General features: G+C 36.7%; 1 protein-coding gene across 5 annotated transcripts in view; it reads right to left on the bottom strand.

Moving 5' to 3' along the window:
• Positions 1 to 20,237, bottom strand: part of LOC121437302 (histone demethylase UTY-like) — a 161,522-nt gene that overhangs the window by 109,131 nt on the left and 32,154 nt on the right. For 3 of the 5 annotated variants that reach the window (XM_041637154.1, XM_041637160.1, XM_041637159.1), the window contains 3 exons: positions 15,874 to 15,908; positions 2,780 to 2,873; positions 1,261 to 1,387 (listed from right to left, as the gene is read on the bottom strand). In XM_041637154.1, the coding sequence (XP_041493088.1) occupies positions 1,261 to 1,387; positions 2,780 to 2,873; positions 15,874 to 15,908 (256 nt within the window). The remainder of the gene's footprint in view (positions 1 to 1,260; positions 1,388 to 2,779; positions 2,874 to 15,873; positions 15,909 to 20,237) is intronic. The other 2 variants (XM_041637157.1, XM_041637158.1) reach the window with 2 other exon arrangements.

The following is a 20,237-nucleotide window of genomic DNA, read 5'->3' as shown; positions in this document are numbered from 1 at the left end:
AAGAATGGATGAAGAAAGTATGGAATATATACATATTAGAGTATTACTCAGCAGTAAAAAACAAGGACTTCTTGAATTTTGCATACAAATGGATGGAAATAGAAAACACTATCCTGAGTGAGGTAAGCCAGACCCAAAGAGAGGAACATGGGATGTACTCACTCATATTTGGTTTCTAGCCATAAATAAAGGACATTGAGCCTATAATTCATGTTCCTAGAGAAGCTAAATAAGGTGAATCCAAAGACAAACACATAGGCATCCTCAGAAATATTAACCTTCATCAGGCGATGAAAGGAGACAGAGACAGAGACCCACACGGGAGCACCGGACAGAAATCTCAAGGTCCAAATCAGGAGCAGAAGGAGACGGAGCACGAGCAAGGAACTCAGGACCACAAGGGGTGCACCCACACACTAAGACAATGTGGATGTTCTATTGGGATCTCACCAAGGCCAGCTGGCCTAGGTCTGAAAAAGCATGGGATAAATCCGGACTAGCTGAACATAGCGGACAATGAGGAATACTGAGAATTCAAGAACAATTGCAGTGGGTTTTTGATCCTACTGCACGTACTGGCTTTGTGGGAGCCTAGGCCGTTTGAATGCTCACCTTACGAGACCTGGATAGAGGTGGGCAGTCCTTGGGCTTCCCACAGGTCAGGGAACCCTGATTGCTCTTCAAGCAGATGAGGGGGGGACTTGATCGGGGGAGGGGGAGGGAAATGGGTAGCGGTTGTGGGGACGAGGCAGAAATCCTTAATAAATAAATAAATTTAAAAAATAAAAATAAAAATAAAAATAAAAAAAAAGATCTCAGGCTGGACAACAAGTTCTTTTACCCTCTGAGCCATCTTGCCCGTCTTAATATTTTTACAAATACTTAAAGTAGCATACTAATTTTGAACTGTAATTAATATATTTCCTGATTATTATGGGGAAAAAAATCACCACACTGAATTTAAAACGACATAAACTTTTGTTTTAAAACTATATGCAAATTTCTGGAATTCATAATAAACACCATTTGAAAATAAATTAAAAACTAGCAAAGAACCCAACAGAACATGATAATATGAAAATAATATGAAAAAAATAAAATGAACAAATTAAAATGTCTCAAAGAAAAGAATTTCAATACTACAATCTCAACTCCTAGTAGTTATTATAATTAAAGTTAAAATCATTAAGGATAAATAATAAATATGCAAGTGTCTTACAGTGTAAATCAACTATAGAGAGTCCAAATATCTGGCCTTACCTTCCAAGGAAATACCATGATTGGCCAGAATTAGGATCTTCCTCCAATGACTTTTGGAGATACTGAATAGCATACCTTTCCTTGGTGACCTTGTCTCCTACTAGATCCATATTATGATGCATCCAACCTATAATTTACAAATTACAATTATTGCCAGGGACACAATTGCTTAAGACTACTAGTTATTATAGCAAAATAAATAATGGATTGAGGTATGCCAAATATTCAAGTAAAACAACTATTTGTTTTGACTAGACCAATAAACGTTCATCAAAACATAACTCCAAAAAACAAACTGTATGTGTTTTGAAAGAACAAATCAATAGTGACATAAAAAATATTCATGCCACTAGTAGGTCAACAAAAACTTTTGAACACCTGTTCGGACCAAATAGAAAAACTTTATCCACAATACAAAATGTAATACAAACGAGATAACAAGCTTTACTAAATTACTATAAAATATACAATATTTACAGAGGAAACAGATATTGTTTCATATTATTTTCAAAGAGATTCTTTTGTCTGTATTTTAAAACCATAAAAATTCTTGAAGAAATTATAGAATTAGATATCTTATAACTTTTGAACAATTATATTAAAACTAATTAAACAATTTAAAATTATAGTTGTATAGAAACTGTCACTTCATCAACATCATTATTAAAAAAACCAAAAAACAAGTGTGGGAAGTATTCAAGTACTGTCATCCCCTCATTCATTATTGGGAGACACTAGTAAGACTTTAAAAGAAAGAGATAAGGGGCTGGAGAGATGGCTCAGTGGTTAAGAGCGCCTGTTCTTCCAAAGGTCCTGAGTTCAATTCCCAGCAACCACAGGGTGGCTCACACCCATCTGTAAAGAGGTCTGGTGCCCTCTTCTGGCCTGCAGACATGCACACAGAGAGAATATTGTATGCATAATAAATAAATAAATATATATATAAAAAAAAGAAAGAGATAAGCCGGGCAGTGGTGGTGCACTCCTTTAATCCCAGCACTTTAATCCCAGGCAGAGGCAGATCTTTGGGAGTTCAAGGCCAGCCTGGTCTACTAGAGCTAGTTCCAGGACAGGAACCAAAGCTACAGAGAAACCCTGTCTCGAAAAAAAATAAAATAGATACATTATTAGCCAGCGTCCTAGTGTTGGGAGGCAGAAAAAGGTAGATTTATGAATTGATGACCAGATTGGTCTACAAAGCTAGTTCCAGGACAGTCATGGCTATACAGAGAAACCTTGTCTTGAAAAAAAGAAATAAATGAAGGGAGGGAAGAGGGATCAGTAAAGAGTTGTATTTAAAAGCATGACGATATGCAAGGAGCTCAACAAAAAATACAAGTCTACTAGATCAAAAGTGGCAAAGTATTCATAAAAGAAATAAGAAAATATCCATGACATTATATTTAATCCTACAACACAAATATCTGAAGGAAAATGATCAGCAAAGAGATATTTTGTTAGACTTATTAAAACTTTATAAATTGATATAAAGTATGATAGAAGTTAAGTTTCTATGTACCTAACTGTTGCAATATAGTTGCTTTTACTTGAGATGGAAGGCTTTCAATTTGTAAAAGTTGTTCATAGGCTTCTTTTGCAAAATGGTATTTCTGCTAAGAAACAGAAAGGAAAACAGGTATTTAGAGAAAAAAGAAAAATATTTAATTTAGTATTAATATTCCTCTTTTAAAAGTAAACAAATGGCTATAACATTTTATATACTAAAAAGAAAACAGAAAATGTTTAAAATTAGAACAACATATACTCATCCTTTAATAGCTACAAAACTTCTTCCAGAAACCATAGAGATATAAAAATCTACAGCTCTTAGCCAGGCAGTGGTGGTGCATGCCATTAAGCCCAACACTCGAAAGAAAGAAGCAGGAGGATCCCTATGAGTTCGAGGCCAGCCTGGTTTACAGAGCTAGTTTCAGGACAGGCTCCAAAGCTACAGAGAAACCCTGTCTTGAAAACTCAATAAATAAATACATAAATAAGCGAATAAATTAATAAATAAATCTACAGATTTTAAAAGCTACAAGTCCCTCATGTAAAATAAGTGTTTGCATATAATCAATACATATCTCATCATATACTTTAATTCATGTCTAGATTATATTATATGACAATTTTAGTCTGTAAACAGTTTAAAAGACAAAAAATTATTAGCAATAAAAAGTGTTACCGTTGCAAACAATGTCTGGAAAAGCAACAATATAACATAAATATTAATACAAATTTTAAATATATATTCTAAAAACACTCTAGAAAAATACTATGGAGGAAGAAAAAATTAGGGTATTTTTACTGATAATATATTTTTCACGGATATAATTTTTACATCTATAGAAAACTTTCTTTCTTTCTCTCTTTCTTCTTTGTTTTTTGGAGACTGGGAATATTTAGCACATGCCTTTGATACCAAGCAGAGGCAGGCAGGCAGGCAGGCAGGCAGGCAGGCAGGCAGGCAGGCAGGCAGATCTCTGTGGGTACAGGGCAAGCCAGGAATACAGAGTAGGTTCTAGGACAGGCACACATAATTAATAACTGACCAACTGACAAAGTAGATATAAATATATAAAAATAAAATATATAAATATAAAAATAATGATTATTTTACTAGTAGACTACAGGCAGGCTGTGGGCAGCTATAAAGAAATCCAGAGCAAAGTTCCTTTTTATGTCTATATCTTTATTACAAATAACACTAATTCTTTCTTTACATTTTCAGAAGTATTACATGAAATGATATGTAGATAGTACTTTTATGACTGTAAATACATAAGCTTTCTCCATGTGTTTTCTCACATGAGATTTTAAATCACATATGAGAACTGAACACTGAACAGTATTTTTTTCCAACACCTAAGAACTGTTACATCTTTTATCTTTAAAAAAATAAAAAGGACTTCCTGTCCACTTCTTCAAGTAAATGCAAAACCAAAGGGACACTCAATAATTGATGAATAAGATAACCTTCATTAAATTTAAGAATTTTCCTATGCAAAAATGAAAATCAGTAGATTTAAAAGACACTCCCGTAAACATTTGTGAAACAGATAATTACTACCTAAAATATATAAAGAGCTCACACTATTCATCAGTAAGAACTTAACCCCCTGACATCATAAAACTTCAAATTAGGATCATAGTCTACATATATGTATTAGAATAGACAAGATCTTACTGACATAAAATGGTGTCAAAGAAGCACAACAGCAGAACCTGTATTATTTCTAGGAAAAAGGCAAAATAGTATAGTACCTTCATATGAAGAAATTACCTCATAAAAGAAATATGTCATTAAATCATGAACTAATGAGGATTAAAGGCATAAGGAAAGCAAAGAGGCTAAGCTGAGCATTATGGCTCAGATCCCAGTACTGGAGAGACAAGTAGAACTCAAAAGCCATTCTAAATTACATATTTAGTAGAAAGTCTGTGCTACACAAACCATTATTGAGCTTACAACCATAAGAAAAAGAAGAAAATATTATTAAAAGTCTATATACTCTAATTCCACATCTGTGATGATCTGTCTCTAAAATACAACACTGTAAAACATTGGAGAAAAGAAGAGTGAGCGGCAAAAAGACTTAGGACATGAACCCATTTGTCAATGTAGCATTAAGAGTGCATTCATTTGATTAAACTTACAAAAATATCCCACAACAGGAATAAATTCTAATGTAAACTATGGGCACCAAGATATAGTGATATGTCAGTGAAATTTTACCAGTAACACTAACAGTGTACCAACAAATTGATAGCTGTTGAGGATGCTACAAATATCAGTTAAGGAAGGGGATATACTTGAAATATCTGATGAATGAGTAAATAAATAACAATAAAGAAAATAAAAATTAAGAAATAAAAAATATCCCTACCAATTATTATTGTGCAAGTAAAACTTGCAATAAAAAAGAAAAACGACAAAAAGGAAACAATAATATATATTCTAAAAGCATTAATAAATAAAACTCTATATTAGATTTTAAGACAAGTCAGAAAACCAATTAGATTAATCCAAAAAATGAAGGTGAAAGGATTAATAAAAAATTTAAGGTATCTATTTGCTTTTATGTATATGTGTTTCTTCTAAACACATGTGCCATATATACATACATACTTACATACACATACATACCATACATACCAAACACATGCAGTGCCCAAAAGCAACAAGATGGTGCCAGAACCCCTGCAACTGAAGTTACAAAGAGCAGCTATCTGGATGTGAAGGATTTTAAGGAGCCTTCTGCATGAGCAGGTTGTGCTCTTCATCAGTAAACCATTTCTCTAGTCCCCAACTGAAATTATCAATCAAAAGTATTATAAAAATGATGCTTTTTGGCAGAATGAGGATTTGGGGATTTCTGATTAGCAAACAGATGAACACTTCTCATATAGTTGATTGGCCATTATAGTTGAAGCATAGAAGACAGTTGAGGATGATTTGAACTGGGGATATGGCTCAAGGAGTTTTTGAGGGTGTGAAAATATTAGCAAGTGGCAAAGAGACCATTCTCATTATCTTTTGGCAAAGAATGTAGCTGCTTTCTGACCTTGTCAAAAAAAAAAAAAAAAAAACTTGCCCAACACTAAAATGAACAGTTGTTGATTGATGGCTTTAATAGAAGAAACTTCAAGGCAGCCTCGTATTGACTATGAGGCTTGGTTTGCAAAGGCCACACTTCTGTAGCCCTATATAATGAAAAGGTGCAAGGTGAGCAAGGGACAACACAAAATGTAGTTTGAACCTTTGTTTCTATGGACTGCCTGCACCAAGCAGGGTAGGCGCTTTGTTTGTGACCTGCCCAACCAGCGCTGAGGCCTGATCTCTCAGCGCCAGGAGACCCAGCATTGGGGTGAGTTTCTGGCCCCGCGGCGCCAGCCTGGGAAGGGGAGCTCAGAGGTTCCTTGGCCCCCTATCCTTCTTGGGCTCTCGGCAGGGCCTCTACTCCCTGCACACTGACTCTTTCTTCCTAGCCCACACAGCTTCCATCCAGAACCCTCCCCACTTTGGCCCCACCGCCTTCTTTCGGCACATAACATCACCCAGCCCAGCCTGTCTGGGCACTGGGTCCGAATCCTCTGGGCACCCAAGTGGGCAGAGTTCCTATGTTTCAATGACCTGCCTGCACCAAGCAGGGTAGGCGCTTTGTTTGCAAGCTGCCCAACCAGCACGGACACCTGATCTCTCGGCGCCAGGAGAGCCAGCGTTGGGGAGAGCCAGCCTTGGGTAGGCAAGGAGACCTGATCTGGTAAAAGAAGATCCATAAGGGATCATATGGAAGAAGAGATGGGCAGACACCAAGGGAAGAATTCGCGCAACATGCTGAAAAGCAACATGAAGCCACAAGAAAACAGCGACCTCAAAACAGGAGGGCATGAACACCTTAATCAAGAAGAAGTAGAAATATTGACTTCATGAAAGTGATTGATGACCTTAAACAGCATGTAAAAAACGCCTTTATGGAAATGGATGAGAAATATAACAGAATTGAATAAATCAGTGAATGATATCCTAGAAAACCAAGGAAAAACAATCAAACAGATAATGGAAACAGTTCAAGACTTGAAAACTGAAATGGAAGCAAAGAAGAAAACACAAACAGAGGGCAGGCTGGACATGGAAAATTTAAGTAAACAAACAGAGACTACAGAAACAAGCATAACCAACAAAATACAAGAGTTAGAAGAAAGAATCTCAAACTCTGAAGATACCATAGAGAAAATAAACACACTGATCAAAGTCCAACAAACTCTCATCACAAAACATTCAGGAAATCTGGGACACAATAAAAAGACCAAACCTAAGAATAATAGGAGTAGAAGAAGGAGAAGAGGTGAAGCTCAATGGTCCATAAAATATATTTAATAAAATTAGAGAAGAAAACTTTCCCAACAAAAAGAAAGATATACCTATGAAGGTTCAAGAAGCATAGAACACCGAATAGGCTGTATCAAAAAAAAAAAAAAACCCTCGCCATATAATTATCAATACACAAAGCATACAAAATAAGGAAAGAATATTAAGAGCTACAAAGGAAAAAGGCCAAATTACTTATGAAGGTAAACCTATCAGACTTACACCTGACTTCTCCATGGAAACCATGAAAGCCAGAAGGTCCTGGATAGATGTACTGCAGAAACTGAGAGACCATGGATGCAAGCCCAGACTACTGTACACAGCCAAGCTTTCATTCACTATAAATGGAGAAAACAAAATTTTCCAGGATAAAAACAAATTTAAACAATACGCAGCCACAAATCCAGCCTTACAGAAAGTAATAGAAGGAAAATCACTAACCAAGGAGTCCAACAATGACCATAATAACTCAGACATCTAGAGACCCTTCACCAACAAAAATCAAAGGAGGGAAACACACAAACTCTACAACTAAAAAAAAGACTGGAGTTAACAACCACTGGTCATTAATATCACTTAATGTCAATGGACTCAACTCACCTATAAAAAGGCACAGGCTAAGAGACTGGATACGAAAACAGGATCCACCAGTCTGCTGTTTACAAGAAACACACCTAAACCACAAAGACAGGCAACTACTCAGAGTAAAGGTCTGGGAAAATGCTTATCAAGCAAATGGACCTAAGAAACAAGCAGGTGTGGCCATACTAATCTCTAACAAAGATGACTTCAAACTTAAATCAACCAGAAGAGATGGAGAGGGGCATTTTATACTCATAACAGGAACAGTTTATCAGGATGAAGTCTCAATCCTGAACATCTATGCCACTAATATAAAAGCACCCACGTACATAAAAGAAACATTGCTAAAACTCAAGGAAGCCATCAAACCGCACACACTAATAGTAGGAGACTTCAACACTCCTCTCTCACAAATGGATAGGTCAATCAGACAGAAACCTAAGAGAGAAATATGAGAATTAATGGAGGTAATGAATCAAATGGATTTAACACACATCTATAGAACATTCCACCCAAATAGGAAAGAATATACCTTCTTGTCTGCAGCTCCTGGAACCTTCTCAAAAATCGACCACATAGTCGGTAACAAAGCAAACATCCACAGTTACAGGTTAGTAACCACCTGTGTCTTATCAGATCACCATGGATTAAAGTTAGAATTCAACAACAATGCTACCCCCAGAAAGCCTACAAATTCATGGAAACTGAACAGTCAACTACTGAACCATACCTGGATTAAGGAAGAAATAAAGAAAGAAATTAAAGTCTTCCTTGAATTCAATGAAAATAAAGAAACAACATACTCGAACTTATGGAACACTATGAAAGCAGTCCTGAGAGGAAAGTTCATAGCACTAAGTGCCCACCTAAAGAAAACAGAGGAAGCACATATTGGAGACTTAACAGCCCACTTGATAGCTCTAGAAAAAAAAGAAGCAGACTCACCTAGGAGGAGTAGAAGACTGGAAATAATCAAATTGAGGGCTGAAATCAACAAAATAGAAACACAGAAAACAATCCAAAGAATCAATGAAACAAAAAGCTGGTTCCTGGAGAAAATCAACAAGATTGATAAACCCCTATCCAAACTAATCAAACAACAGAGAGAGAACACGCAAATTAATAAGATCAGAAATGAAAAGGGGGACATAACCACAGACACAGAGGAAATTCAGAGAGTCATTAGATCTTACTACAAAAGCCTGTATGCCACAAAACTGGAAAATGTAAAAGAAATGGACGCTTTTGTAGATAAATACCATTTACCAAAACTAAATCAGGACCAGGTGAACAATCTAAACAGACCTGTAAGTCGCGAAGAATTAGAAGCTGTTATCAAAAACCTCCCTACCAAAAAGAGCCCAGGACCAGATGGTTTCAATGCAGAATTCTACCAGAACTTCCAAGAAGACCTAATACCTATACTCCTTAATGTATTCCACAATATAGAAACAGAAGGGTCACTACCAAATTCCTTTTATGAAGCCACAATTACTCTGATACCAAAACCACTCAAAGACTCAACCAGGAAAGAGAATTACAGGCCAATCTCACTCATGAATATCGACGCAAAAATCCTCAACAAAATACTGGCAAATCGAATCCAAGAACACATCCGAAAAATTATCCATTATGATCAAGTAGGCTTCATTCCTGAGATGCAGGGCTGGTTCAACATACGAAAATCTATCAATGTAATCCAGCATATAAATAAACTGAAAGAAAAAAACCATATGATCATTTCATTAGATGCTGAAAAAGCTTTTGACAAAATTCAACATCCCTTTATGTTAAAAGTCTTGGAGAGATTAGGGATACAAGGGTCATACCTAAATATAATAAAAGCTATATACAGCAAGCCGACACCTAACATCAAATTAAACGGAGAGAAACTCAAAGCCATCCCACTTAACTCAGTAACACGGCAAGGCTGTCCACTCTCGCCATACCTCTTCAATATAGTGCTTGAAGTTCTAGCAATAGCAATAAGACAACATAATGGGATCAAGGGGATTCGAATTGGAAAGGAAGAAGTTAAACTTTCGTTATTTGCAGATGATATGATAGTGTACATAAGCGACCCCCAAAACTCCACCAAAGAACTTATACAGCTGATAAACAGCTTTAGTAATGTGGCAGGATACAAGATCAACTCCAAAAAATCAGTCGCCCTCTTATACACAAAGGATATGGAAGCAGAGAGGGAAATCAGAGAAGCTTCACCATTCACGATAGCCACAAACAGCATAAAATATCTTGGGGTAAATCTAACCAAGGAAGTGAAAGATCTATTTGACAAGAACTTTAAGGAATTGTAGAAAGAAATTGAAGAAGATACCAAAAAATGGATGGACCTCCCTTGCTCTTGGATTGGGAGGATCAACATAGTAAAAATGGCAATTCTACCAAAGGCAAATTATAGATTCAATGCAATCCCCATCAAGGTCCCATCAAAATTCTTCACAGATCTGGAGAAGACAATAATCAACTTTATATGGAAAAACAAAAAACCCAGGATAGCCAAAACAATCCTATACAATAAAGGATCTTCTGGAGGCATTACCATCCCTGACTTCAAACTCTATTACAGAGCTACAGTAATGAAAACAGTGTGGTACTGGCATAAAAACAGAGAAGTCGACCAATGGAATCTTATAGAAGACCCGGATTTTATCCCACAAACCTATGAACACCTCATTTTCGATAAAGGAGCTAAAAGTATACAATGGAAGAAAGAAAGCATCTTCAACAAATGGTGCTGGCACAACTGGATGTAAACCTGTAGAAGAATGAAAATAGACCCATATCTCTCACCGTGCACAAAACTCAAGTCCAAATGGATTAAAGACATCAATATCAGTCCGAATACACTGAACCTGATAGAAGAGAAAGTGGGAAATACCCTACAACAGATGGGCACAGGAGATCGCTTCCTATGTATAACCCCAGAAGCACAGACATTAAGGGCAACATTGAATAAATGGGACCTACTTAAACTGAGAAGCTTCTGTAAAGCAAAGGACATGGTCACTAAGACACAAACGCAACCTACTGAATGGGAGAAGATCTTCACCAACCCCACAACAGACAAAGGTCTGATCTCCAAAATATATAGAGAACTCAAGAAACTAGACTTTAAAATGCTAATTAACCCAATTAAAAAATGGGGCACTGAAATGAACAGAGAATTCTCAACAGAAGAACTTCAAATGGCCAAAAGACACTTAATGTCATGCTCAACTTCCTTAGCAATCAGGGAAATGCAAATCAAAACAACTTTGAGATATCATCTTACACCTGTCAGAATGGCTAAACTCAAAAACACCAAGGATAACCTTTGCTGGAGAGGCTGTGGAGGAACGGGCACCCTCATCCATTGCTGGTGGGAATGCAATCTTGTGCAACCACTGTGGAAGTCAGTGTTTCGGTTTCTCAGGAAATTCGGGATCAACTTACCCCTGGACCCAGCAATACCACTCCTGGGAATATACCCAAGAGATGCTCTATCAAATGACAAAAGCATTTGTTCAACTATGTTCATAGCAGTATTATTTGTAATAGCCAGAACCTGGAAACAACCTAGATGCCCTTCAATGGAAGAATGGATGAAGAAAGTATGGAATATATACACGCTAGAGTACTACGCTGCGGTAAAAAACAATGACTTCTCGAATTTTGCATGCAAATGGATGGAAATAGAAAACACTATCCTGAGTGAGGTGTCCCAGACCCAAAAAGATGAATATGGGATGTACTCACTCATAATTGGTTTCTAGCCATAAATAAGGACCACGGAGTCTACAATAGGTGAACCTAAAGAAGCTAAGTAAGAAGGTGAACCCAAGGAAAAACATATAGTTGTCCTCTTGGCTAAGGGAAGTAGACCAAATTTCCGGGGAGAAAATGGGATCTTGGGGGTGGGGTGGGATGGGGGTAAGGGGAGACGGGGAGAGAAAAGGTAGAAGGGAAGGAGGGGGGACCTGGGGAAACAGGAGAATTGGGATAAAGGAAAGGTGGATAGGGGAGCACGGAACCACAATTCTTAGTTAAGGGAGCCACTTTAGGGTGGGCAAGAGACTTGACACTAGAGGGGCTCCCTAGTGCCCAAGATGAGGTTCCCAGTTACTTCCTTGGGCAGCTGAGGATTGGGAACCTGAAATGACCCTATCCTAGAGCAATACTGACGAATATCTTGCATATCATCATAGAATCTTCATCTGGTGATGGATAGAGATAGAGACAGAGACCCACACTGGAGCACTGGACTGAGCTCCCAAGGTCCCAAGGAGGAGCAGAAGGAGGGAGAACATGCGCAAAAAATTCGGGACCACGAGGCGTGCATCCACCCACTGAGACAGTGGAGCTGATCTACGGGGAGCTCACCAAGGCCAGCTGGATTGTGACCGAAAAAGCATGGGATAAAACCGGACTCTCTGAACATGGCGAACAATGAGGGCTGATGAGACACCAAGGACAATGGCAGGGGGTTTTGATCCTACTTAATGTGCTGGCTTTGTGGGAGCTTAGCCAGTTTGGATGTTCACCTTCCTAGATATGGACGGAGGGGGGAGGACCTAGGACTTAACACAGGGCAGGGAACCCGGACTGCTCTGTGGACTGGAGAAGGAGGGGGAGAGGAGTGGGAGGAGGGGGAGAAGGGTGGGAGGAGGGGAAGGGAAATGGGAGGCTGGGAGGAGGTGGAAACTTGTTTTTTGTTTATTTTTTTTCTTCTTTTCGCAATAAAAAAAAGAGAAAAAAAATAAAAAATAAAAAAATCATAGAGTAAGGTAACCCAAACCCAAAACGACAAATATAATATGTACTCACTCATAAATGGCTTTTAGACATAAAATAAATAACATGGGAAATAGAAAAAGACAAGATCTCTTGAGTAAATTGGGAGCATGAGGGATCATGGGAAAGGGGAAAAGGTGAGGGAAAAAGGGAGCAGATCAGAGAAAAAGATATAGCTCAAAAAATAAAAAGAATTAAAATAAAACAAGATTGTTACTAATGAAAACATTAAAAAGGAATATAAGAGAGATGAAATTTTAGGCATTAAAGATACAATAAAAGAAATGGATATATAAATTAAAAATAAATAAATCTAAAAAACTCCAGAAACAAAACATCTAGGAATTCTGGAACAATATAAAAGCCAAACCTAAGAACAGATATAAAGGAAGAGAAAAGATACAAGTCAAAGGCATAGGAAATATTTTCAATAAATTCATAGAAAAAAATTACCTAACCTAAAGAAAAAGATTACTACACAAGAAATGCAAAAAGAAAAGTCCCTTCAACATAGGAGAATAAAAACAGCAAATGTATAGAACAAAGAAAGTCTATTAAAAGCTGCAAGAGAAAAATCAAGTAGCATGTAACGGCAGACCAATCAGAATTATAGCTGACTTCTCAAAGGAGACTCTGAAACGGCTCGTACATTCCAAGAGTCCACAGATTACTACTCCCAGCATATGATCACTATAAAGAGAGAAAATAAGATGTTTCATCATAGAACAAATTTAATAAATGTTCATCTACATATACATTCCTCCAGAAGGTGCAAGAAGAAAAATTCAAACCTAAAGAGGTTAACTACCAACTATGAAAGCATGAAAAATAATCTCAAACCTACAAAATCAAAACGAATATAAGTGCACACACACACCATCATCAACAATAACATAACAGGAATCAATAATCACAAGTCTTAAATATCACTAAACATCAAAAGTCCCTGTGGTAGTTTAAATGCAATTTGCCCCAATAATCTGGTTCCTCAAGAAGATGAAAACTGATCTACCTCAAGAACCAGCTATACCACTCTTGGGTATATACCCAAAGGACACTTGCTCGACTATATTCATTACTACCACACTCATAATATCCAAAATCTAGGAAAAACCTACATGTCCCTCAACAGAATAATGTATAAAGGTGATAATTTTACACAATAGGGTATTAACTCAATTTTTGAAAAAAAATCCATCATAAAATGTGCAGATAAATAGATGGAACTAGAATAAATCATCCTGAGTGAGAAACCCAACCCCAAAAAATATAGTATAAACTCATTTATATTTGGCTATTAGCAATTAAATAATTGATAGCCAAGTTACAATCTGTAGACCCAGAGAGTTTAGGCATTGAGGAACAAATAGGGGGTAGATATGGATGTCCCTAGGAAGGAGAAATGGAATATATTTTATAGGTGGACTGGAATGGGGGAGAAAGAACAGGAAGATCAGGTAGGAAGCAGAAGGTGAGATTGATGGGGGAGTGTCATATATCAATCTGTTGATTTCATTGGTTAAGCAATAAAGAAACTGCTAGACGGGCTGGAGAGATGGCTCAGAGGTTAAGAGCATTGCCTGCTCTTCCCAAGGTCCTGAGTTCAATTCCCAGTAACCACATGGTGGCTCACAACCATCTGTAATGGGGTCTGGTGCCCTCTTCTGGCCTGCAGGCATACACACAGACAGAATATTGTATACATAATAAATAAATAAATATTTAAAAAAAAAAAAGAAACTGCTAGGCCCATTTGATAGGCCCACCCTTAGGTGGGTGGAGTAAACAGAACAGAAGGCTGGGAAAAAAAAGCTGAGTCAGAGTCGCCATGATTCTCCCACTCCCGGGAGATGCAGATTAAGATCATTCCTGGTAAGCCAGCTCGTGGGCTAAACAGATTATTAGAAATGGGCTAGTCCAGGTGCAAGAGTTAGCCGAGAAAAGGCTAGATATAATAGGCCAAGCGGTGTTTAAAAGAATACACTTTCCGTGTAATTATTTCAGGTAAAGCTAGCTGTGCGGAGCTGGGTGGGAACGCAGCCCACCGCAGCTCCTTCAACATGAGATGGGACTGAAGGAGGGAATAAAAGGAGGGACAGTAAAAATTGAAGTGTTTGAAAGTAAGTCTCCAAATATTTTAAGAGATCAAACTGCCCATCTCTTTTCATCATGAAGCTTCCCATATTGTGCCTGGGTTACATCTAGTTGAGTTGTTAGCTAAAAGGATTCCATAGAAATTCCCAAACCATGCTGTTGGCAAGTCAGCAGGTTGCTCTCCACAAACTGATAGCAAGGTGCCATGGCTGAAGACAACACCTATACGATTCTCTGAACATGGAAGTTGGATCTAGTGACTATGTAGAACCTTCACCCCAATTGTCTACATAGGTACTCCAGACTAACAACCCAACCACATTGCCCTGCCTGCAAAATATACTAGTATTTGAACCAGCTATGGAAACTACTAGACAGCTATCCTGAATAATTTTGTCATTAAAATAATTTCAGAACTATTTAATAAAATGAATACATTAAAAGATAAATGAAACTACAAAACCTAAAACAATAAAAATCATACAGGATGCATTTTGCATTTAAAAGATGAAAATGGGGGGCTGGAGAGATGGCTCAGAGGTTAAGAGCATTGCCTGCTCTTCCAAAGGTCTTGAGTTCAATTCCCAGCAACCACATGGTGGCTCACAGCCATCTAGAATGAGATCTGGTGCCCTCTTCTGGCATGCAAGCATACATGGAAGGAATGTTGTATACATAATAAATATTAAAAAAAAAAGATGAAAATGGAGCTGGGTGCGGTGATGCACACCTTTAATCCCAGCACTTGGAAGGCAAAAGATAGGGGGATCTCTGTGAGTTTGAAGCCACCTGGTGTAGAAGAGTTAGTTCCAGGACAGGCTCCAAAGCTACAGAGAAACCCAGTCTGAGGGGTAAGGGGGAACAGACATTAAGTGTTCTGTCAAAATGCTGTATTAAATATTGGTTGGTACACAGCTAGTAGTGATATTGAGGAATGATTAGATTATGAGAATGCTGATGACTTTCTTGCTGTGTGAGTTTTTAAAAGGTGTGCATAATTGGAGAAAGAATGTGATAAGCTTGTGAAAGATAAATATTTCAATACATGATTCTTTCCTATCAATCTCTATACTGCCTGATTACCATGAAACAAATATCTTTGCTCTACCATAAATTTTTTGCCATGATATTCTGCATTGGTACAAACACAGAAAGAATTCTAGACCAAAAGACCATGGAATGAAAACTCTGAAATTATGGGTTTTTCTCACATATTTTGTCACATTGACAAAACTTAAAACCTATTTAAAAAGATAAATTTAAACACTTACCTGGGTTTCATATAACTGAGCAATGTGAAACTGAACTGTAACGGATCAGGGAAAAAAGCAAATTTCAATTCATCCAAGTTTAAAATAAAGGTAAGAATACAATAATCCATAATAGATATTGATAATGCCAGAACATTTGAGCAAATTTTTAATAAATTATATTAAACAGTAAAACATTATAAGCCAAATAAGAAAAATATTGATTAGAAATCATTACATTAAAATTTTAATTTATTTATTCATGGTATATGAATGAAAAATCTATAGAAAAGTATTCATACAAAAGGCTGAAAAACCATCCAGTGGAAAAGAGTGTTTAGTCTACAAACACGACCTGAGTTCAAACCCCCAACATTGAAGGACAAAATCATATGGAACCCTATACCTCAGTCAGCCTAGCTGATAAGATTCTAGATTAGTAAGAAACTGCTTCGAAAGAAGACAATCACATACTCAAAGTGCATGAATCACAGAGACCACCCACCCACCCAGAATACTAGTAAACAGAAGGCATGGAAACAAGCAAACAAAAAACTTATTGGGGAAATTTCAGATCAAAGAATTAAAATAATTCTTTGTTAAAAAATTCTTATTTACTTATATTTTATGTATGAGTGCTCTGCAAGTTAACCTTCATGAATGAAGAGGGCACCAGATCTCACTATAGATGGTTGTGAGCCACCATGTGGTTGCTGGGAATTGAACTCAGGACCTCTGGAAAAGCAGCCAGTAAGTACTCTTAACCACCAAGCCAACTCTCCAGCCCCAAATTTTTAAATTCTTATAACTTGCTGTCTGACATCAAAAAAATTTTCTTATGTTCACAAAAGAGAACAATTTTTTCATGTCCTTCTATTCATATTCAATTCAATATAAAGAATATTTCCTTAAGAAAAAGCAAAGGTTGTTCCTGAGGATATGATTCAGCTAGTTAAACATTCACCCCACATGGGGGAGTACTAGAATTCCAAAATAAAAGGTGTATGTGGCAGTGTTAAACCCAGCAGACACAAGCTGGCTACAACCTTAATGAAAAACCTTTCCTCAATATATTAGAGAACAAGAGAGACACAACATCAAACTATGACATATACCCACACACAGACACAGATATACAAAGAAATATGTAAACATTCATAGCACTACACACATACATACAAAGAAAAACACAGTTCAGAAAATTAGTAATAATCAGAATTTAAAAATAAAAACAAAATACAGATTAACTAACTAAAACCATACAATTATAAAATAAGGATACTTCCAAAGTAAAAGACAGATTATTTGGCAGGTATTCCCCATTTCAATGGCTTAAATTATTCAACACTAATGATCACTATAGCAAACAAACAAAATACAAACATCTGAAATTAAATATGATATATTTTTTAATTTGTTTATTTATGAGAACTTTTCTACTAAAGAACTTTTCAAATTACATAAAGTATATTTCTATCCATTTTCTTTTGGAAGAAAACTCTTTTTTTTAAAAAAAAAATTTTTTTAAAGATTTATTTATTTATTTATTATGTATACAACATTCTGCCTCTGCCTGCATGCCAGAGGAGGGCACCAGATGTCAGTACAGATGGTTGTGAGTCACCATGTGGTTGCTGGGAATTGAACTCAGGACCTCTGGAAGAGCAGCCAGTGCTCTTAACCTCTGAGCCATCTCTCCAGCCCAGGAAGAAAAATCTTAAATGCAAACCCAAAACTCTTGTTGCATCCTTTACACCTCCAACCTTTCTCTTCCATTTTACCCCTCTTGATGTCTTTACACTGACATTCTTCCCCACCCCCAAGACAGGGTTTCTCTATTGCATTGAAGCCTGTCCTGAAACTAACTCTGTAGACCATATTGGCTTGTATGTAGCTCAAAAAGGCCCCGCCTGTCTTTGCCTCTTGAGTGCTGGAATTAAAAGTGTGCACCACTGCTGCCACCACCTGGCAACACTAAAAATAATATAACAAAGATTCTACTAAAGAGTTGGAGATATGACTCAGAGATTAAGAGGACTGATCTTCCACTCCCAAAAAGACCCTCATGGCAGCTCATAATTATCTCAAACTCAGTTCGAGGAAATTGGATGCCCTCTTCTAACCTCCATTAATGTCAGGCATATGTGGTGTACATACATGCAGGTAAGACATGCAAATGAAAAAAAGTGCTTTAAAAAATCTGCTTAAAAAGCCTGACAGAAATAACAATCATAAAATCAAAGCTTAAGAGATTATGATCCAGTGACTATACTACGAACTGGAAAAGCTTCATTTAATATATAATCTCCAGGATTGTTAAATTCTCAATAAATACATCTGCGAACAGTTCATTAGAAAACTGTTAAATTGCTTTATAAACATATTTGGAACTACACATGTTAGTGCATACTTAGGAAACAGAGGTAGGAAGATCTTGAGAGTTTGTGGCCACCCTAGACTACACAGTGAGTTCTAGGAGAGCCAGGTTATGTACTGAGACTATGTTTAAAAAATAAATAAATAAACAAATAGAAAAAAATATTTATTAACTAAAATCAATCTGTAAAAGTCAAACAAGTTGTCAATTTTGAGACTTTATGTTGTAAAAATAAAAAACTAAACCAGGCAGCAGCATTAAGATTAAATAAAAAAATTTCCTATACATCAAAAGAAATAGTAATATAAACACACATATACACAATCAAAAATTTCATTTGCAATATAAATAAGGTTGAGAATTTTCTCTACTTCACTTCATTTTTAATATGTTTCTTTGACTTCTACAGTAAGTAAATAAAAATCTCATGTCATTTCATTACTGTAGGAAAGGATTAAAAGAGGATTAAAAGCAAAGAAAAGGAAAAAAAATTAAAACTCTACTTCTTTATGTGTGTACACATCTGGTGAATGTAATAAGAAAATAACTACCAGAGGTAACTCTGTCATATTCTTACAATCTGACTTTACACCAGATTAGTCTCAGGTTCCATACTGACTCACTATCATAGCTGAAGTATTATACTTCAGAAGGTAAAGACATTATTAATATTTTATTCTTCACATATTTAAAGCAATATAACTGTTCAAATAGAAAATGTTCAAATAAGCCAATTTCAATTACAGACTAAAAACTGACAAATATGGACACCAAAACAAACTTTATTCCATAATATGTTTCAAATTATATATAAATGTTATGCCCAACACAAATCATATAATTTTAAAGATGTTAGTCATTTCTTAGGCCTGAAAGCAGTATATTACTACAACTTACACTTACTGCTCATTCATTTAAATTTTTTTAAAAAAAGAAAGCGTGTTTACACTTAGTATTCTTTATGAAGCAAATTTTTAAAATATTCTTTGAAAGAAAATTTCAAAGACAGTCATAGTTTGCTGCCATCCATAGGATGATGTAGTGAGAATTCAGCTGATAAATCACCAAGTTTGCCCACTGGGATCCTAAATTCCAATGAAGGAGGCCCGCATGCAGGGTGATTGAAGTTTATGTATTATGAACAGTCACTGTCCTTACTATAAATTCCCTGTGAAGTCACAGTACCCCCCGTCTATGGGGGGATTCTTCGCAAAAACCTTAGCAGTACATTAACTGATTACTGAGCACAACTCCCCCTATGCACTGGTATATTGGATGACTCCTCCCAACAATGCATGATTCTGGCAAGAAGGTAATCAGTCTCTCAACCAGATCAGTGTATGAACTTAGAATATATGGATGGAATTCTTAGAGCCAAAAAACTCCTTTCAGCCAGTTAACATGTGGTGTAAGTGCCAACAGGAACCAAACACCAAAGGCTTCCCTGTTTCTTACATATGTTGCCTAGTTACCAAATACTCCTTCTGTCCTCTGAGAAGAGCAGCATCCTGAAAAGATGGTTCTTGCTTTGCTCCTGATTTTCACTGTTTATAACTTTCAGCTTATTTACCTAATCCCATTTAAGATAACAACAAAAGTTCACATCTTCTCCTCTTAGATCTCTTTAATGACTTAGTCTCTCTCTTAATTAACCCCCTTTCCCTTTAAGAAGTTATCAGAGGCTTAACCATTCCCACTTTGAGCTATAAAGAAAGGCTGAGCAAGCCTTTGTATAATACTTTTACCTGTTTCTGGGACCCTGAAAAACTCTGGCCTTGTACATGATTAGGGTTGGAGAATTGGTGATTGTACATGTTTATAAGCTAGAAACTTTTGCAGCACTACAGATCAATAAAGAGCACATGAAATAAAGATCATGACCCTCAGATTGTGGGTAAAGTCATTATAGAGATCTCTGACCCTTCACTCCTAAGAAGCATTTCGCCTTTGGAACCCTGGATAGGGGCTGGAGCAGGTCTCACAGCCCCTAAATAGTCCCTATAATATG

Source organism: Microtus oregoni, unplaced genomic scaffold, assembly GCF_018167655.1.
Source record: "Microtus oregoni isolate MIOR12 unplaced genomic scaffold, Mior012 000051F_ref0000332, whole genome shotgun sequence".
NCBI lineage: Eukaryota > Metazoa > Chordata > Mammalia > Rodentia > Cricetidae > Microtus > Microtus oregoni.
This window is presented reverse-complemented; position numbering and strand designations above follow the sequence as displayed.